General features: G+C 38.1%; 1 protein-coding gene across 1 annotated transcript in view; it reads right to left on the bottom strand.

The window, feature by feature from the left end:
• The window catches only part of CD96 (CD96 molecule), a 123540-nt gene extending 109364 nt beyond the window's left edge, over positions 1-14176 (bottom strand). The window contains exons 1-2 of the mRNA XM_069069824.1: positions 13956-14176; positions 9940-10296 (exon numbers count right to left, since the gene is read on the bottom strand). Coding sequence (XP_068925925.1) covers positions 9940-10296; positions 13956-14016 — 418 coding nt within the window. The 5' untranslated portion in view covers positions 14017-14176. The remainder of the gene's footprint in view (positions 1-9939; positions 10297-13955) is intronic.
• Positions 14177-15273: the final 1097 nt, after the last annotated feature.

The raw sequence follows: 15273 nt of genomic DNA, 5'->3' as shown, positions 1-15273 counted from the left end.
TCTCTCTCTCTCTCTCTCTCTCTCTCTCTCTCTCTCTGTCTCTCTCTCTCTCTCTCTCTGTCTCCTCTCTGTGTCTCCTATATCTCTCTGTTTCTCTCTGTCTGTCTCTGTCTCTCCTTCTCTCTCTCTCTCTGTCTCTCTGTCTCCTTTTCTGTCTCAGTTTCTGTTTCTCTCTGACTCTTTCTTTCTCTGTCTCTGTTTCTATCTCTACTCTTTCTCTCTCCCAGATGAGGACTTTACAACTTCGGAAAGTGATGTCTTTGCTTTTAGAGTTGTAATTTTTATATTTCACATGGATGAGATCACAGATCCATCAAAGCATACTTCCTGGGCAAAAGCAGCAGGAGGACTTGTCCTCATGTTCCTAATAGCTTACAGATCAAGGAGGAAAGAAGATTAGCCATGTTAAGAGGGAGACTAAGAGTAAACATCTCTAAAGCTTTAGTAATAACTGGGAAAACTACTAAAACAACAAAACTTATACTCTAATTTTCAGATGTGTGTGTGTATATACATATGCGTGTGTACACATATAGAGATATGTACATATATCTATAAGTACATATCTATCTTTCCATATCTCTATCTCTGTCTTTATCTCTATGTATATGTATAAACCTTAAAGCCTAATTTGCCTGGATGCTAATCAAAGAAGCTTTGGTGCACAATTATGTACCAAGTACCTGAAATGCGGCTCTCAGGATCATTTTAGAAATCACTCTGCTGTGGGGTGGGAGGAGAGGAACAGTTTCCTTTTGGGATCCTGAGAAACCACACATGCCAAGTTTTCAGTACCTTGATGTTGAGCTAAGTGTTGTTGTTCAGTCCTTTCAGTCGTGCCTGATCTTCATGACTACATTTAGGGTTTTCTTGGCAAAGATACTAGGGTGGTTTGCCTTTAACTCCTCCGGTTCATTTTCTGGAGGAGGAAACTGAGGCAAACAGGCATAAGTGATGTATCCAGGGTCACATAGCTAGTAGTATGAGGCTGGATTTGAACTCAGGAAGATGAGTCTTCCTGACTCCAGGACCACCTGCACCATCTAGCTACTCATTCTGCTATGGACAGATTTCCATATTTTCACACTAGTCCTTTAAACCATAGCACAGTGGATAAACGTAAATAACATGCTATCTGGAAGACCTCATAGGAGAGAGAAGAGAACAGAATGGCTTCTCAAAGACAGATCCCAGGGCTGATCTCTCAGGCATATACTAATCCTTTATGAACAAAGGAGAGGCAGAGAGATGCAGATGACTCAGAAAGCAAACAGCAAATCCTGATTAACTTCAAATACCTAAGCACTGATGCATGTCATTTGTGGCTCTCTACCTCCACATGCATTTGCATATACATTTATATGTAAGTACTTTAGAAGTGATGTTACTTCACACAAGGTTTACCCACCCAATTAGCTTGCAAACTCTCAGAAGGAAGCACGTCTGTCAATGCTCAGTAACTACTGTTGACTCACCAGGAAGGTAGGTGACCAAGTGAATGGCTCCCTGTGGTTTTTGCCACTGTCTAGTACAGGAATCAGAAGCCTCATGAGTCACAAGACATAGTAACAGGGATGGGACATCTCTTGTCTGGAAACCCTGAGGCTCAGGTTAGAAAAAATGGGGGCAAAAGAGGTGAAAGAAAGGCTCATTGGCTCATAGACGTAGAGCCAAATGCAACTTTAAGATTATCTATATCAGTCTCTTATTTTCCTCATTTTATGGTTGAGGAAAGTGAATTCCGGAGATTATTTTGCCTGATGGAGTGAGAAAAAAAAGAGGAAAGGAAGCTAAAGGGAAAAGGGGGTGGGGGGAAGAGAAGAGAAGTCCTTTCAGTAGGAAGTGAGCTAATACACAAGAAACTCTGGTGGCATATAATAGTATCATAGATTTAAATACGGAAGCAATCTTTAAAGTCATATATAGTTCATCCTCTATCTAAAAATGGAGGCATAGCTCAAAGTTACAGGCTGTTATGGCTATTCAGTTATTTTCCGTTGTGTCTCACTCTTCTTGACCCCATTTGGGGTTTTCATGGCAAAGATACTGGGGTCGTTTGCCATTTCCTTCTCCAGCTCATTTTACAGATGAGGAAACTGAGGGAAACAGGGTTAAGTGACTTGCCTACGGTCACACTGCTAATTTTGTGTTAAGTGTCTGAGGCCTCATTTAAACACAGGTCCTCCTGATTCCAGGGCCAGTGTTCTATTCACTGCGCCACCTAGCTGCCCCACCAATATGCTTTCTACTGTACCATAGTGTTACTACCTAGGGCTACTACCAGATCAACTTCCTGACATCCTCTCCTTTTGCCAATATCACAGGTTTCAAGCTAATGGTGATTGCTTGTCTGCTATAGTCTGGCCCTGTCTCTAGACAGGCAGCACAACCAATTTCAAAAAGTTCAGAACATTTTGGCTTTGAAATTTGGCTTTGAAACTGATCTGTTGTAAAGTTACAGTCTGAAAAGTATGAGTTCTGCCTCAATGTCTGTGGTGGGAGAAAGTTTTGGATAGTTACCATCTTAAGGCATCTAGGTTCACGTTGTATTTTTTTTTAATCAAGAATGTACTTTGCTTAAAAGTGTATGATACTTTCTCTCCTTGCTTCCTGGCAGAGTTAAATGACTTGCCCAGGGTCACACAGCTAGCTGTCTGATGCCATATTTGCATGTGGGTCCTCCTGACTCCAGGGCCAGTGATCTATCCATTGCACCACTTAGATGCCCCTTTCCTTTATTTTTAACATGTCAGCTATCATCTACTGCCTCTTTTCATCTGAACCACCATATGCCCCCTTTCTGGAAGGTGAATTGATTCAAGTTGCTGAAGCTCAATAAAATAGTATCATGACTTGGTCAGGGTTGCAGTTTTTCAAATGGCAGGAGTGAAGACAAGACAGAACACACTGGTGTCCACTTTCAGAAAAACTGTGTAAATCATTATCAGGAAATGAAAGAAGAATGGCTAATTTCTAAACTTGATTTATGAAGATAGAAAGTACCATAAAGGTCATCTACTTCAACTTCTGCCTAAAGCATGCAACATTCCTCCATAAAATCAATGCTAAATTGTCATTCAGTCTCTTATTGAAGACTTCAGTGACAAAGAACTCACTCCCTTCCAAGAAAAGACCGTTCCATTTTTAGAAATCTACATTTTTTTATAAAGTTCTTCCATAAATGGCATCAAAAGTAGACTGACTCCTTATAGTTTGCACCCATTGGTCATAGTTCTGCTCTCTGGGTTTAAGCAAAAATATCCAGTCCCTTTTCCTCATGATAGTTATTCAAATGTTTGAACATGACAGTTATATTACCCCAGCTCTAAGTTGTTTTTTTCTCTAGGATAAACATGCCCAGTTCTTTAAGGTAGTGCTTGGGTAAAACAGTTTCAGATCCTCTCACTCTCCTAGCCATGGGTCACTGTATAGACTGTGGTTTGTTCTTAAAACATGGCCTCTAGAACTCAATATAATAGTTCCTATGTGATCTAACAAAGGTAGAATGCAGTGGCACTATCACCTCTCTTTTTTTTTTGTTGTTGTTGCTTTTTTGGAGGGCAATTGGGGTTAAGTGACTTGCCCAAGGTCACATAGGTAGTAAGTGTTAAGTGTTTGAGGCGGGATTTGAACTCAGGTCCTCCTGATTCCAGGACCCATTCTCTATTCACTGCGCCACCTACCTGCCCCACACCTGTCTTCTTTTGGATACTATATTTCTTTTAATACAGCCTAAGATCACATAAAGTTTTGATTTGGGGGATTTCTTTTTGGCTGTGATATTACACAGTTAATTCACATTGAATTTGCTGTTCCATAAATTCCAGGTACTTTTTTTTTCACATGTACTACCATCTAGACATACACTGCAGATATAATTATTTTTTAAAACTTAAATATAGGACTTTCCTTTTATTGCTATTAAAATTCATCTTGTTCAAGCTGACCTTCATTCCAGACTGTACAAAGCATTTTTGTCCTCTTGATTCTCTTATGTGAGGTGTGAGTTACCTCTTCTTGTGCTCTCTTTTAATTTTGACACGTAGAAATAACACTGGATTTGGAGGAAGGGGAGCTGAGGTTGAATCCCGACTCTGACACTTACTACCTATGAGGCTTTGTCAAGCCACATTACCTCTATGGACCTCAGTTCCTCATCTGTAAAAGGAGGTAGATTGGACTGGATGACCTCTAACCTCCCTTAAAGCTCAGAATCTATGCTCCTATGAACTTTGTCTTATGAACAAAGATAGGCATGCAGAAATGAAAGGTCGTGGCAGGAGTTGTAATCCACTCCCTCCTCCCTGTCCCACCAGACAATCTTCATGGAATGCCAACATCTTTTTCTGAATTCAATGGGAGCAGATTTCCCTAAGTGGAATGTTGAGGAAGAGTGACCCATGGTAGCAGGTTATACCAATATTGTGGCCTTAGAACCCAAACCAGAAGCAGCTGTGATGTAAGGGGCACGTAATAACGAATGGAGCTACATGCTATCACAGTGTCTCTTAGGTTAACATTCTTTTGTTGTAAAAGTAGATCTTATTATATTTCCCAGATTTGCTTTTAACCAGGTGTTTTCCATTTAGAATGATAGCATTTAGATTTGGAAAAGATCTTAAGGGTCTTCTAATTCAACTCCATTTTACAGATGAGAAACCTGAGGTCTAGAGAGTAACCAGTATCAGAGAGGTAATAAATAGCAAAGCTAGGATGCAAATCTAGATTCTCTTGACTCCAAATCTATAGGAATTTATGGTATAGCATTCAGCTATGCTATCTTTCTATCTCTGTCTTCCTGTGGATCTCTCTCTGTCTCTGGGGTCTCTCTGGATTTCCCCATCTCTGTCTTTGCCTCTGTATCTCTATTTTTCTGTTTATAGTTGTCTTTCTTTGTCTCTCCATCTTTGTCTCTCTGACTTTCTGTCTCTGTCTCTCTATCTCTGTCTCTTTGTATTTGTGCCTGTCTCTGAGTTTCTCTGTCTCTTTTTGTCTCTCCTTGTCTCCATATGTCTGTTTGTCTCTCCCTCCCAATGTAGCTAATATAGTCATATTTATTCCATGGTATAACTAGGAATCATTCACTCTGAGACGCTCCCATTGCGTTACTTTAAAAATGCTTGAATGGCACTTGAAACCACCATATTCTAGAACTGCATACCTGTGGGATTTCTCCATATCTCTTGCCTGGTACTTCTGTTACTTCATATAATCTAAAAAAGTCAACTTTTTTTGACTATATCTAGTAATAGAAATATGGGCCAAAAATGTGGAGAAAAAAATATATGTGTGTATTACACAAATATATACATACACACAATACACATATGTACATATACATATATTTATATATTCATACACATATTTGAGTATGCATGTATTTATACATATATTAACACATAACTGTGTATGTACATATATACATGGATACATATATATGTATGACTGCATGCATGTTTACATATATTCACACAAATATATAAATGTATAGATAGGTAGACTGATAGATAAATGGATGAATAGATAGAATAAAATTTATATGGGGCTTTAAGGTTCACCAAGAATTTTACATACTTTACTTCACTTGACCCTCACAATAATTCTGTAAGATAGGTAAGTAACTACAGCAGATTTTATCCCCATTTTACAGATAAAGAAATTAAGATCACAGAGTCTAAGTAACTTGTCCTTGGTCAAACAGCATGCATATGTAAATGTATGCAACATTTAAATAAATAGTACATTGAGGTAAATATACAACATGCTGAGATCATGAAATTTCCACCCCATTACCTATATGCTTTTGGAGACCCTGCCCACCTTTCCTCCTCCCCCCACAAAAAAATTAAAACCATAAGGACATCTTTGACTAACATTTATTAGTCATTATACATTATAGACAGAGATTTGGAAGGACACTTAGAGGTCATCTAATCCAAACCCCTCATTTTACGGGGAAGGAGAATGAGGAGACCAGAGGTGATGTGGCCTGCCTAGTCTTACACAATTAGTAAGATATGAGGGAGGTTTCAAAGCAAAGTCTCCCAAATTTCAAGGTCAAAGCTTTATGTACTACACCAGCTGTGCAGAGAGGTGTCTCTGCATTGGGATTGACTTGTGTCCCTTTCAGGGCCCACATCCACCCTGCTGTGGTGAATCAGTATTTTTAGATAGTTTTTGAGCCCCTCTTTTGCTGGTCATCCTATGTAGAGCTCTTTCTAAGGGAAGTAGGGTCTCCAATCTTCTTACTTGCAGAATATGATTAACATTAACAATTGAAAATTCTGTGAATGACCCTATGGACAAACTGATAGGAAAGTTAAGAGAATGACAGAACAAATGATTTGTCAAATGACTAATAGGTGTCAGGGAGAGTCAAAGAAAAGTTAGCTCTAGAACTTTAAAGTTCGGCTAGACTTCCTTGATTAAAGTTACAGATGATCTATTCTCAAGACATCCTTCCTTTTCTTTGATTACCTGCCAAATCAATGAAAGACCTTTCTTTGAGCAAGGTCAGGCAAACAAAGCAATCAGGTCCCTGGATACCTTGATTCCTAATCTTGGATTCAATTGTTAAGAAGCAGTTATCTGATGCAGTGAATAAGAAGGAAAGAAACAAGCATTTATTATGTGTCTACTCTGTGCTAGGCACTGTGCTAAAGGTTTTATAGATATTATCTCATTTGATTCTCCCAACAACTTTGGGAAGAAGATGCTATCATTATCCCCATTTTACAGTTGAGGGAATGGAAGGTAGAGGTTAAGTGACTTACCCAGAGTCACACAGCTAGTAGACTGAGCCTATATTTATACTCAAGTCTTGCTGATATTTAGGTCAAGTGCTCTATCCACTGCATCACCTGGCTACATAAAACTGTGGGCTTGGTGTTACCAAACCATGAGTTTGAATCTTACCTCAGACACTTCCTGACTGCGTGACTATGGGCAAGACATTTAACCCCATAAGTTTCCTTGACTGTAAAATAAGAATAATTTCCCATACCTATTTGATTGGGCAGGCACCTATGAGAATTGAGTGAGATAATATATGTAAAGGGCTTTGCAAAGCTTAAAGATTACTTACATATTAGTTCCTAATATTGTACTTGGCAACGCTAATAAGATGATATGACCTGTTTATCCTTCATCCCTCTTCCCTAACTTATTATCTTTCTTTGACTTTTCATCTAAATGGCACAGTGAATATATAGAATCAGGAGTCAGGAAGACCTGAGTTCAGATCTTAACTCAAACTCTTACTAGCTATGTGAACCTGGGCAAGTCACTTAACCTCTGTTTTCCTGTTTCCTCATCTGTAAAATGGGGACAATAATTACATCTTCCCGGGAGGGCTGTGAACAACATATGAGATAATAATTGCAAAGAACTTAGTACAGTGCCTGGAATATTGTAAGCACTACATAAATGGTAGCTATTACTATTACTAATTATATGTGGCCAGTTAAGTGTTGCTTCTATTGTCTGTTAGATATTTTGTTTTGGTGCTTGGTTCTGGCAAATACTTTCTGATTTTAGAATGAGCACTCTCTGAAGAGTTAATAGATCATACATATTAAGATGGAATGGTCCTCAATATAACTTCCTCATTTTACAGACAAGGAAACTGAGATCTAAAAAAGTTGTGACTTGTCCAAGGTCACACGGGTAGCAAGGTAATCCAGATTCTAACTCCAGGTCCTTTGATTCCCAATCCAAGGCTCTCTACTCTATTGTACTTTTCAATTTCCTCTCTTCTCTCTCTTCTATTCTTTCTCTCTTCTTTCTTCTCTCTCTTTTCTCTTTCTTTCTCTAGCTTTTATTTTCTCTTTTATTCTCACTCTCTCCTTTTTCCTTCTCTCTCCCTCTCTTCTCTCTCTCCATTCAACTCTTCCTCTCTTTTCTGTTCTCTTCTCTTTCTTTTCTCTCTCTCCCCTCTCTTGCTCTTTCTCTCTCTTCTCTCTTTCCTCTCACTCTTCTTCTTTCTCTCTTTTGTCTTTTTTTCTCTCTTCTCTATTTTCTTCTCTCCTCCCTCTTGCTCTTTCCTTTTTCTCTCTTTTCTCTCTCTCCTGTCTCTTTTCTGTCTCCCTCCCCCCCTCTCTTTTTCTCTGTTTCTCTCTCTCTTTCTCTGTCTCTCTTTCAGTTGTGAGAACTAACATTTTATTAAGTCTTAAAAGAGAGGACTCCCTTTTGTTTCCATACTAAAACAACCGACTTGCTTTATATTAATGACAGCAATGGTAGCTGTCAGTCTGTCTGACATTTGCCACTGCTGGGGATGCGAAGGTGAGTGACTTGAGTTAAATGCAAGGCTTCCTGTTTTTCTTATCATCCTAGGATCCTAAATTGGGTTATGCAAGGGACCTCAGGAGTCATCTAGTCCAATTCCCTCATTTTACAGATAAGGAAACAGAGGCCAGAAGAGTAAGTGATTTGCCCAAAGTCACACAGGTAGTAAGTGTCAGAAGTAGGATCTGAACCCCTTTCCCAGCCTTTGGATTAAGAAACTTTCTGTAGAAAGCCCTTTTAGTGTTTCTATTGAAGTCTAACTACTTTGACTGAAAATGGGCTTCCTATATTTCCTCTGGGAATTCCCTAGTTTTTTTGTATTTCATTGAGGCATTCTCCTTTCCATCAATCCTGTCTCTTTCCCTCTGCCCCAAATGCCCCCTTCCCAGACAAAGAGCCAATCCATCTGACTGCATTCTTGAACTCATACACATTCAGTTTTCCTTAGTCTTGAATTGTTGTTTAGTCAATTAATCATCTCCAATTCTCCATTACCCCATTTAGGGTTTTCTTGGCAAAGGTATTTGGAATGGTTTGTCATTTTCTTCTCCAGCAAGTTAATGGCAATTAAGTGGTACAGTGGACAGAGAACCAGGCTTCAAGTCAGGAGGACTTATCTTCCTGAGTTCAAATCTGGCCTCAGACATTTATTAGCTGTGTGATCCTGGGCAAGTCACTTAACCCTGTTTGCCTCAGTTTCCTCACCTATAAAATGAACTGGAGCAGGAAATGGCAAAGTACTCTAGTATCTTTGCCAAGAAAACTTCAAATGGGTTAACAAAGAATTGACCATGACTAATAAATTAAACAACAACAGTCTTGAATCAGCAACATCACTGATATGGCTCTCTCCTCTAACATGAATGTAATTGGGGAAGACTACATCAGACCTCAAAACCATCCTTGGAGCAAATACAAACCTGAAGCTGATGACTGTGAATTTCATAGGATAATAGATTCAGAGTTATAAGGGAGCCCAGAGGCCCTCTAGTCTAACATACTCATTTTATAGACAAAGACACTGAAGCCTGGGAGGATAAATGACCTGCCCCAAATCACACACTTGGCCATCATCAGAGGCAGAATTTGAATCCAGGTCTTCTGATTAAAAGGATAGGATTCTCCTCCCCCTCCACTGTATCTTAAGGATAGGGATGAAGTCTGGATCTGTGATTTCATTAGTAAAAGGGAATTCCTGGATAAGGACACTGTCTACTCATGCAGGTCAGCACTTTCCTTGCAACTTGCCAACCTAGAGAATTACCTAGGGCAGAGAAGTTAAACCCCGGCTGGTAGGCTCCTTGATGTTCTGAAACTAGATTGAAATATAATTGGTAAGCATTAAAAATAAATTAAAAGACCATACAAGATAGAAAATGTTGATCTGAGATTTTCTAAGTCAATACACTTTCAGCAGGGATCTGTTTCAATTTGAGTTTGACATCATTGGCCAAGAATACCAAGCTTCTATGTCACATATTTGCATAGGGTTATTCATATAATAAGTATCAGAGGCAGAATTTGAACCTAGGTCTTTCTAGCTACAAGGCCAGGTCTCTACCCACTACAGCATGCTCTTTCCTTAATTTGAAATAATACAAGAAGGCACAACCACCTCTTTCATACTTATTATATTTAATTTCTATTGCTTACCTTCGGTCTGCACAAGGAAGTCCTGGACCCTTGTCCAGGTACCCTCTGGATACAAAGTAAAGCTACATTCGTATCTCCCACTCATTTCAGCAGACACATTTCTCAAGTGCAAAGCCCATTCTGAAACGTCTGGTGACAATTTGGTGAACGATACTAAGGACTCACAAGAGGTCTGAGCACTACAGTGATAGCCATATTGAGGGTGGTAGAGAGCTATCATTTCTATGCTATTGGTGATCTTAGACCATTGTGTCTGCACCAAGGAGCTGCTCTTCTGAGTCTGACATGTCAAGTTCACATCCATGCCAGGAGAAGCATAGATGACTCCTTTTTCATCAAAGGTTCCTTCTGAGAAGCCTAAAAGAAAAAAAATAGCAAGCATCAGTTCATCTGGTTCACTTTTCCTTGTCCACCAAGACCAGTTTCTGAGACTGCTGATCAAACTGGTAGAACTCATCAGCATGAGGACTCTGTTTTGTTTTTATGGTGGTAGGGAGGGATCTGGGTGGCTCAGAGGACTTAGTAGCAGGATAGGCTGTGCCAACTCATCCACTTAGCTAGGAATGGGTTGGTAAAAATTTTGTCTTTGAATTTAATTCAGCCTGTTTGAAAATAAGAATAACACAGTTCTTGATAAGAAAAGTCTAAAATTCAAGGTGAGTTATTTCCTTGGTTTGTTAATGTATTTTCTATCTCTACTAAGAGTAACACCATCCTTCCAGACACTAGTGTTTGCAGCCTTGGTGCCTTCCCTCCTCTCTTCTCTTCCTACAGCTATTCATTTGCTTGGTATTGTCAAGTCTATCTTCACAGCATCTGGAACCTCTATTCCCTTTTCTCCACGTATATGTCTACAGCCTTTGTTCAGGCCCACGCCACCTGGCTCCTGATCTGTTACAACAGATATGCAGTTGGTAGCTTCTTCCTGATGCAATCCACCTTCCACACAAGCTGCCAAAATAATCTCTTAATGACTGACCCTGATCCCAAAGGACTGACAGTAGAACAAGCTACATATCCTCTGTCAGAGAGGTGGTGGACTTGGCGTGCAGATTGAGATGGACTTTTTGGACATGGACAAGGGAATAATTTGTTTCACTTCACCATGCATATTGTTAAAAGGGTATTATTTTTCTCTTTCATTTGGGGAGGGAGGCAATATATGAAGAATAGAAGATATTTTCATTCATTGAAAAAAAATAAATTTTAAAAATATTCTAAAACACAAGTCTGCTTATTCCAGTTTTCTGCAAAGAAACGTCAGTGGCTCTCTAATGTCTCTAAGAAAATAGAAGTTTCTCACCTTGATATTTAAGTTACTAAATGTTTATGTTTAAGCTCTTGTTTATGTTTAAAGTCTCCTTGCACAGCACTCCCCTTAATGTACTCTAAGTTTCATCTGAATTGGCACTTGCTCAAACCCAACATTCCATCCTTTACATGTGTGACTTGGTCAGGTCAAGGTCTCCCACTATAGCTGGGGCCATCTGCAGTTGTCCTGATCTATATCTGGCCACTGGACCCAGATGGCTCCAGAAATGAAAGTGAGGTTGGTCACATCCAATACATTTGCAGGTCAAGACATCACCTTCATGCTGTCATGGTCCTCTTTGAGAAGAAAAGACAAGCAACAAAGGCTTTCTGCCCCTTTCTGGAATGCATTGCATCATTTCCCCCAATTCTTGGAATCCTTAGCTTCCTTCAAGCCTTCGCTCAAGCTTCACCTACAGGAAACCTTTTCTGATGCTATTTGTATTTGTCTGTTTGTCTGTTTATTTATGTATTTGTTGTTCTTCACCCTAAATCATCATGTATAGACTTAGCTGTTTAGCATATTATTTCCAACCAGGAGAGTGTCATCACCTTGGGGGTGGGGAACAATTTTTGTCTTGTCTTCACATCCCATGCACCTTACATAGTACTTAGCACAAAACATTAAATGCTTGTTGGATTAGATCTGATTGATTTAAATTTTAGACCTATATATTATACAACATATTTTGTAACATATTAACTATAAATAAATTAAATATACATATATAATATTATGCATCATAGTAAATTTCAGATGAAAGTCTAAAATTTAGAAGATTGGGATAGCTAATACAATATTCAGAGGAGGGATTCTTAACTTGAGGCCTTTGAACTTTTAAAAAGAGGTATTTTGATAAATTTATTTCAATATAATTGGTTTCCTTTATAATCCTATTCTTTTCTATATTTGAAAACATCATTTTGAGAAAGGGTCCATAGGCTTCATCATCAGATTGCTAAAGGGGTCTGGAACACACACACACACATACATGCAAAAGTTAAGAACTCTGTTCTAGAGGGGATAACATTATTTTTATCAAAACAATCATTACAGATTCTCCCATGTTCTATCCTCCCTTTTCAAGGTACTAAGGAGGAAAAAGGGGAAGATTTAGCTGAAAGGCTAGCCTTGAAAATTAATCCAATTAGTATGAGTTGGATTGTTAAATCCACAAGAAAGAGAAAATTTTTTAAATCCAATTCACCAGTACTATCTACTCTGGCTCAGCGGTCTGAAGTCTTAGATGGAAAAGAATTCACATTTCTTAAGTTCCCTTATAAAATGGGGCTGCTTTTTCCTTATTTAAAATTGTTCCAGCTTGATAGGACCTACCACCCTTATTTTCGGCAGACATACATAACCTTGGAGGACCCAAGGCTATGTTTACACCATAATGACACATCAAAGATTTTTGTTGAGGATGAGGGCAGGGGAGAAATTTTTAAATGGGTGCTTTCAAATGGTGAGTTTAAGTAGTGATACCTTTCACAGGGCCCTAGATAATAGTATTTGCCTTAATTTAGCACTCAATACTGAGTACTGAAATATTATGGTAAATATGACCCAAATACAAAGCAGAAAACTTTTTTTTAATAGCAAGCAATGGAGATCAAGTGAGGGTTTTTTGCAAAAAAGGAATTGTCCAACTTTTATAGATGAGAAAATTGGGAGTAGCCAGAGTTTACTAAAATGTAATGTCACTCCAAGAGAGTTATGTGGTGCCTCGCAACATGCCTGTTTTTATTTTTTATTTTATTCTATAATCGTTATGATGCAATATCCTCTTTGATATAGAAATTCTCCTTAAATGCTTCCTAGTCATTATGGTCTGAGTAATTCAGCTAATTCCAGAGATATTGGGGGCACACTCTAATATATACATATTATGAAATGCAAAACTCATCTTTCTCCTTTCTATTTTTAAATGTGGCTCTTGAGTCTCGAGTTCCTACTGACATAAGGATGCTCTATTTTGCCTCCCAGGTCCACTAAAGCACATACCTCATTAAAGTCCAAGATTCGCTTAACTCCCAAGGACCCTTATTTGGAGAAGTACCTTTTTTATATTAAAAAGATACTTAGAGAGGAAACGATGTTAAGGAGTCTCTCTGTATCTCCAACAACATGATTTTCCTCTCAGTGGTTTAGAGTTAGAATATTTCAGCCAATAGAAGACATAATTTCTTAAATTACTCTAGGAGTTCTTCTTAGCAAAGGGTAGGTGAAAATGTCTTACAGCAGAAAAGAAAGATCACTTTCTACTCCTTTTTTTCAAACTGAGATATGACATCTTTAAGTGGAGATGGGAGATGTTGTTCAGTCATGTCTGACTCTTTGTGACCCCATTTGGGGTTTTCTTGGCAATGATACTGGAGTGGTTTTACATTTCCTTCTCCAGCTCATTTTCCAGATGAAGAAACTGAGGCAAAGAGGCTTAAATGACTTGCCCAGAGCCACATAGCTAGTAAGTGTTTGAGGTCAGATTTGAACTCAGGAAGAAGAGTCCTCCTGACTCCAGGGCCAATAGTCTATCCACTGCACCAATAAATATATACTCTTAAAGATGTTGTTAATGGTTTTCTTCTTAGTGACCCATTTTAATAGACATTTACAGGTTATTTTACAAAATAAACAAAGGCCCCATTTCCCTAAAAAACATAAAAATAGTCATCTGATAACAACGTACAGGTAGGAGGCTTACCCCAGACAAGATGTATCTGGATGAATGAATAGATAAATCCATAGGTAGATTTCTTCTCCATAGTCTCTGAAACTGCCTACATCAGTAGTTCCATTATGGTCATAGGAGTAAATTGGTTATTTCTACTAGAGTAAATAAACTAATTTGTCCTATACAAGAAAAAAAAATACCCTAAGTCTAAGACATATAAGAGGCTGTTTATCATTTGGCAATACTCCAGGAAATGAGCACTAGACAGGAAGCTGTGTGGTTTGTAGCTGAGGTTTATTTCTAATTAGTAAGTGCGAAAGTATAAGGTTCCATTACAGAGTGATCAAAGTCCTGATCTTACCTCCCTCCTCTCAATGGTCTACAGGACAAGACCATCTGAAAATTCTTTAATTCTTGCAGGTGATTTTTAACTACATTGCTTTATTCAACTTTGGGTAGGGAGAACAGGAATATAGAAGGGATTGTGACCTAAAAACAAAAGTTACAAGGAAAACTTACTTAAAAAAAAAGCCATGTTCTTTTTGAGAGAGAGTATGTCTGCTGGGATGTATATTTTTAGGTGCTGTTCACAATTTCTGTCCTATAGGAGAAAGATACAAAATTTTCTAGTGAAGGGAGTTTCTTGAAAATATAGCTGGGAAGATAATAAAGAAAATAAGAATAAAAAGAATAACAAACAAAAATAAAATGATAAATAAATAATATATACAATAGATAAATATAATATATTATAACATAATATATACTACAATTTAATAATAATATAAATAAAATAAGAAATTAGAAAATAAAAATAAAAAATATAATAAAGAAATTACAATAAGCTAGGAAAACCATGTATAGTAATTGTGAACCAGTCTGATTTTTCATACTTTTTTGTTCTTTAGGAAAGGTAATGTGGTATAGTGGATTGAGACCTAATCTCAAAGCCAAGAAGACCTGAGTTCAAGTCCAGTCTCTTTGCACACTGACTGTGTTGTTCTGGATGAGTTATTTGACTTCTCAATGTTCTAGGTAATCCTCTTAAACTGTAACTTTGGTAGAAATGGTGCTGACTTGCATTGGTAGGGGAAGTTTCCTTACCTGGCAGTTCTCTCTACCCAAGAAATCACAAATATAGCCCCTATCTATCAAGTAGCTAAAAGAACCATTTAACAAATGGGAGATCACTATAGATTATATTTTTATCTCCAGTTTAAAATGTACTCCCTTTACCTTAGTGCTATAGGGTACAGAATTACAAAGAAATAGTCTGCTTAGCAACATGATTTGATTACCCCTCCCCCCTCTGTTCTTGCAGGAACATATTAATTGGCCAAGAGTGCAA

Source organism: Petaurus breviceps, unplaced genomic scaffold (genome assembly GCF_028583685.1).
Source record: "Petaurus breviceps papuanus isolate PSGF00001 unplaced genomic scaffold, PetGlider_PUasm1.0 90792, whole genome shotgun sequence".
NCBI classification, from domain to species: domain Eukaryota; kingdom Metazoa; phylum Chordata; class Mammalia; order Diprotodontia; family Petauridae; genus Petaurus; species Petaurus breviceps.
The sequence above is the reverse complement of the archived record's forward strand: the minus strand, read 5'-3'. Positions and strand labels throughout refer to the sequence as shown.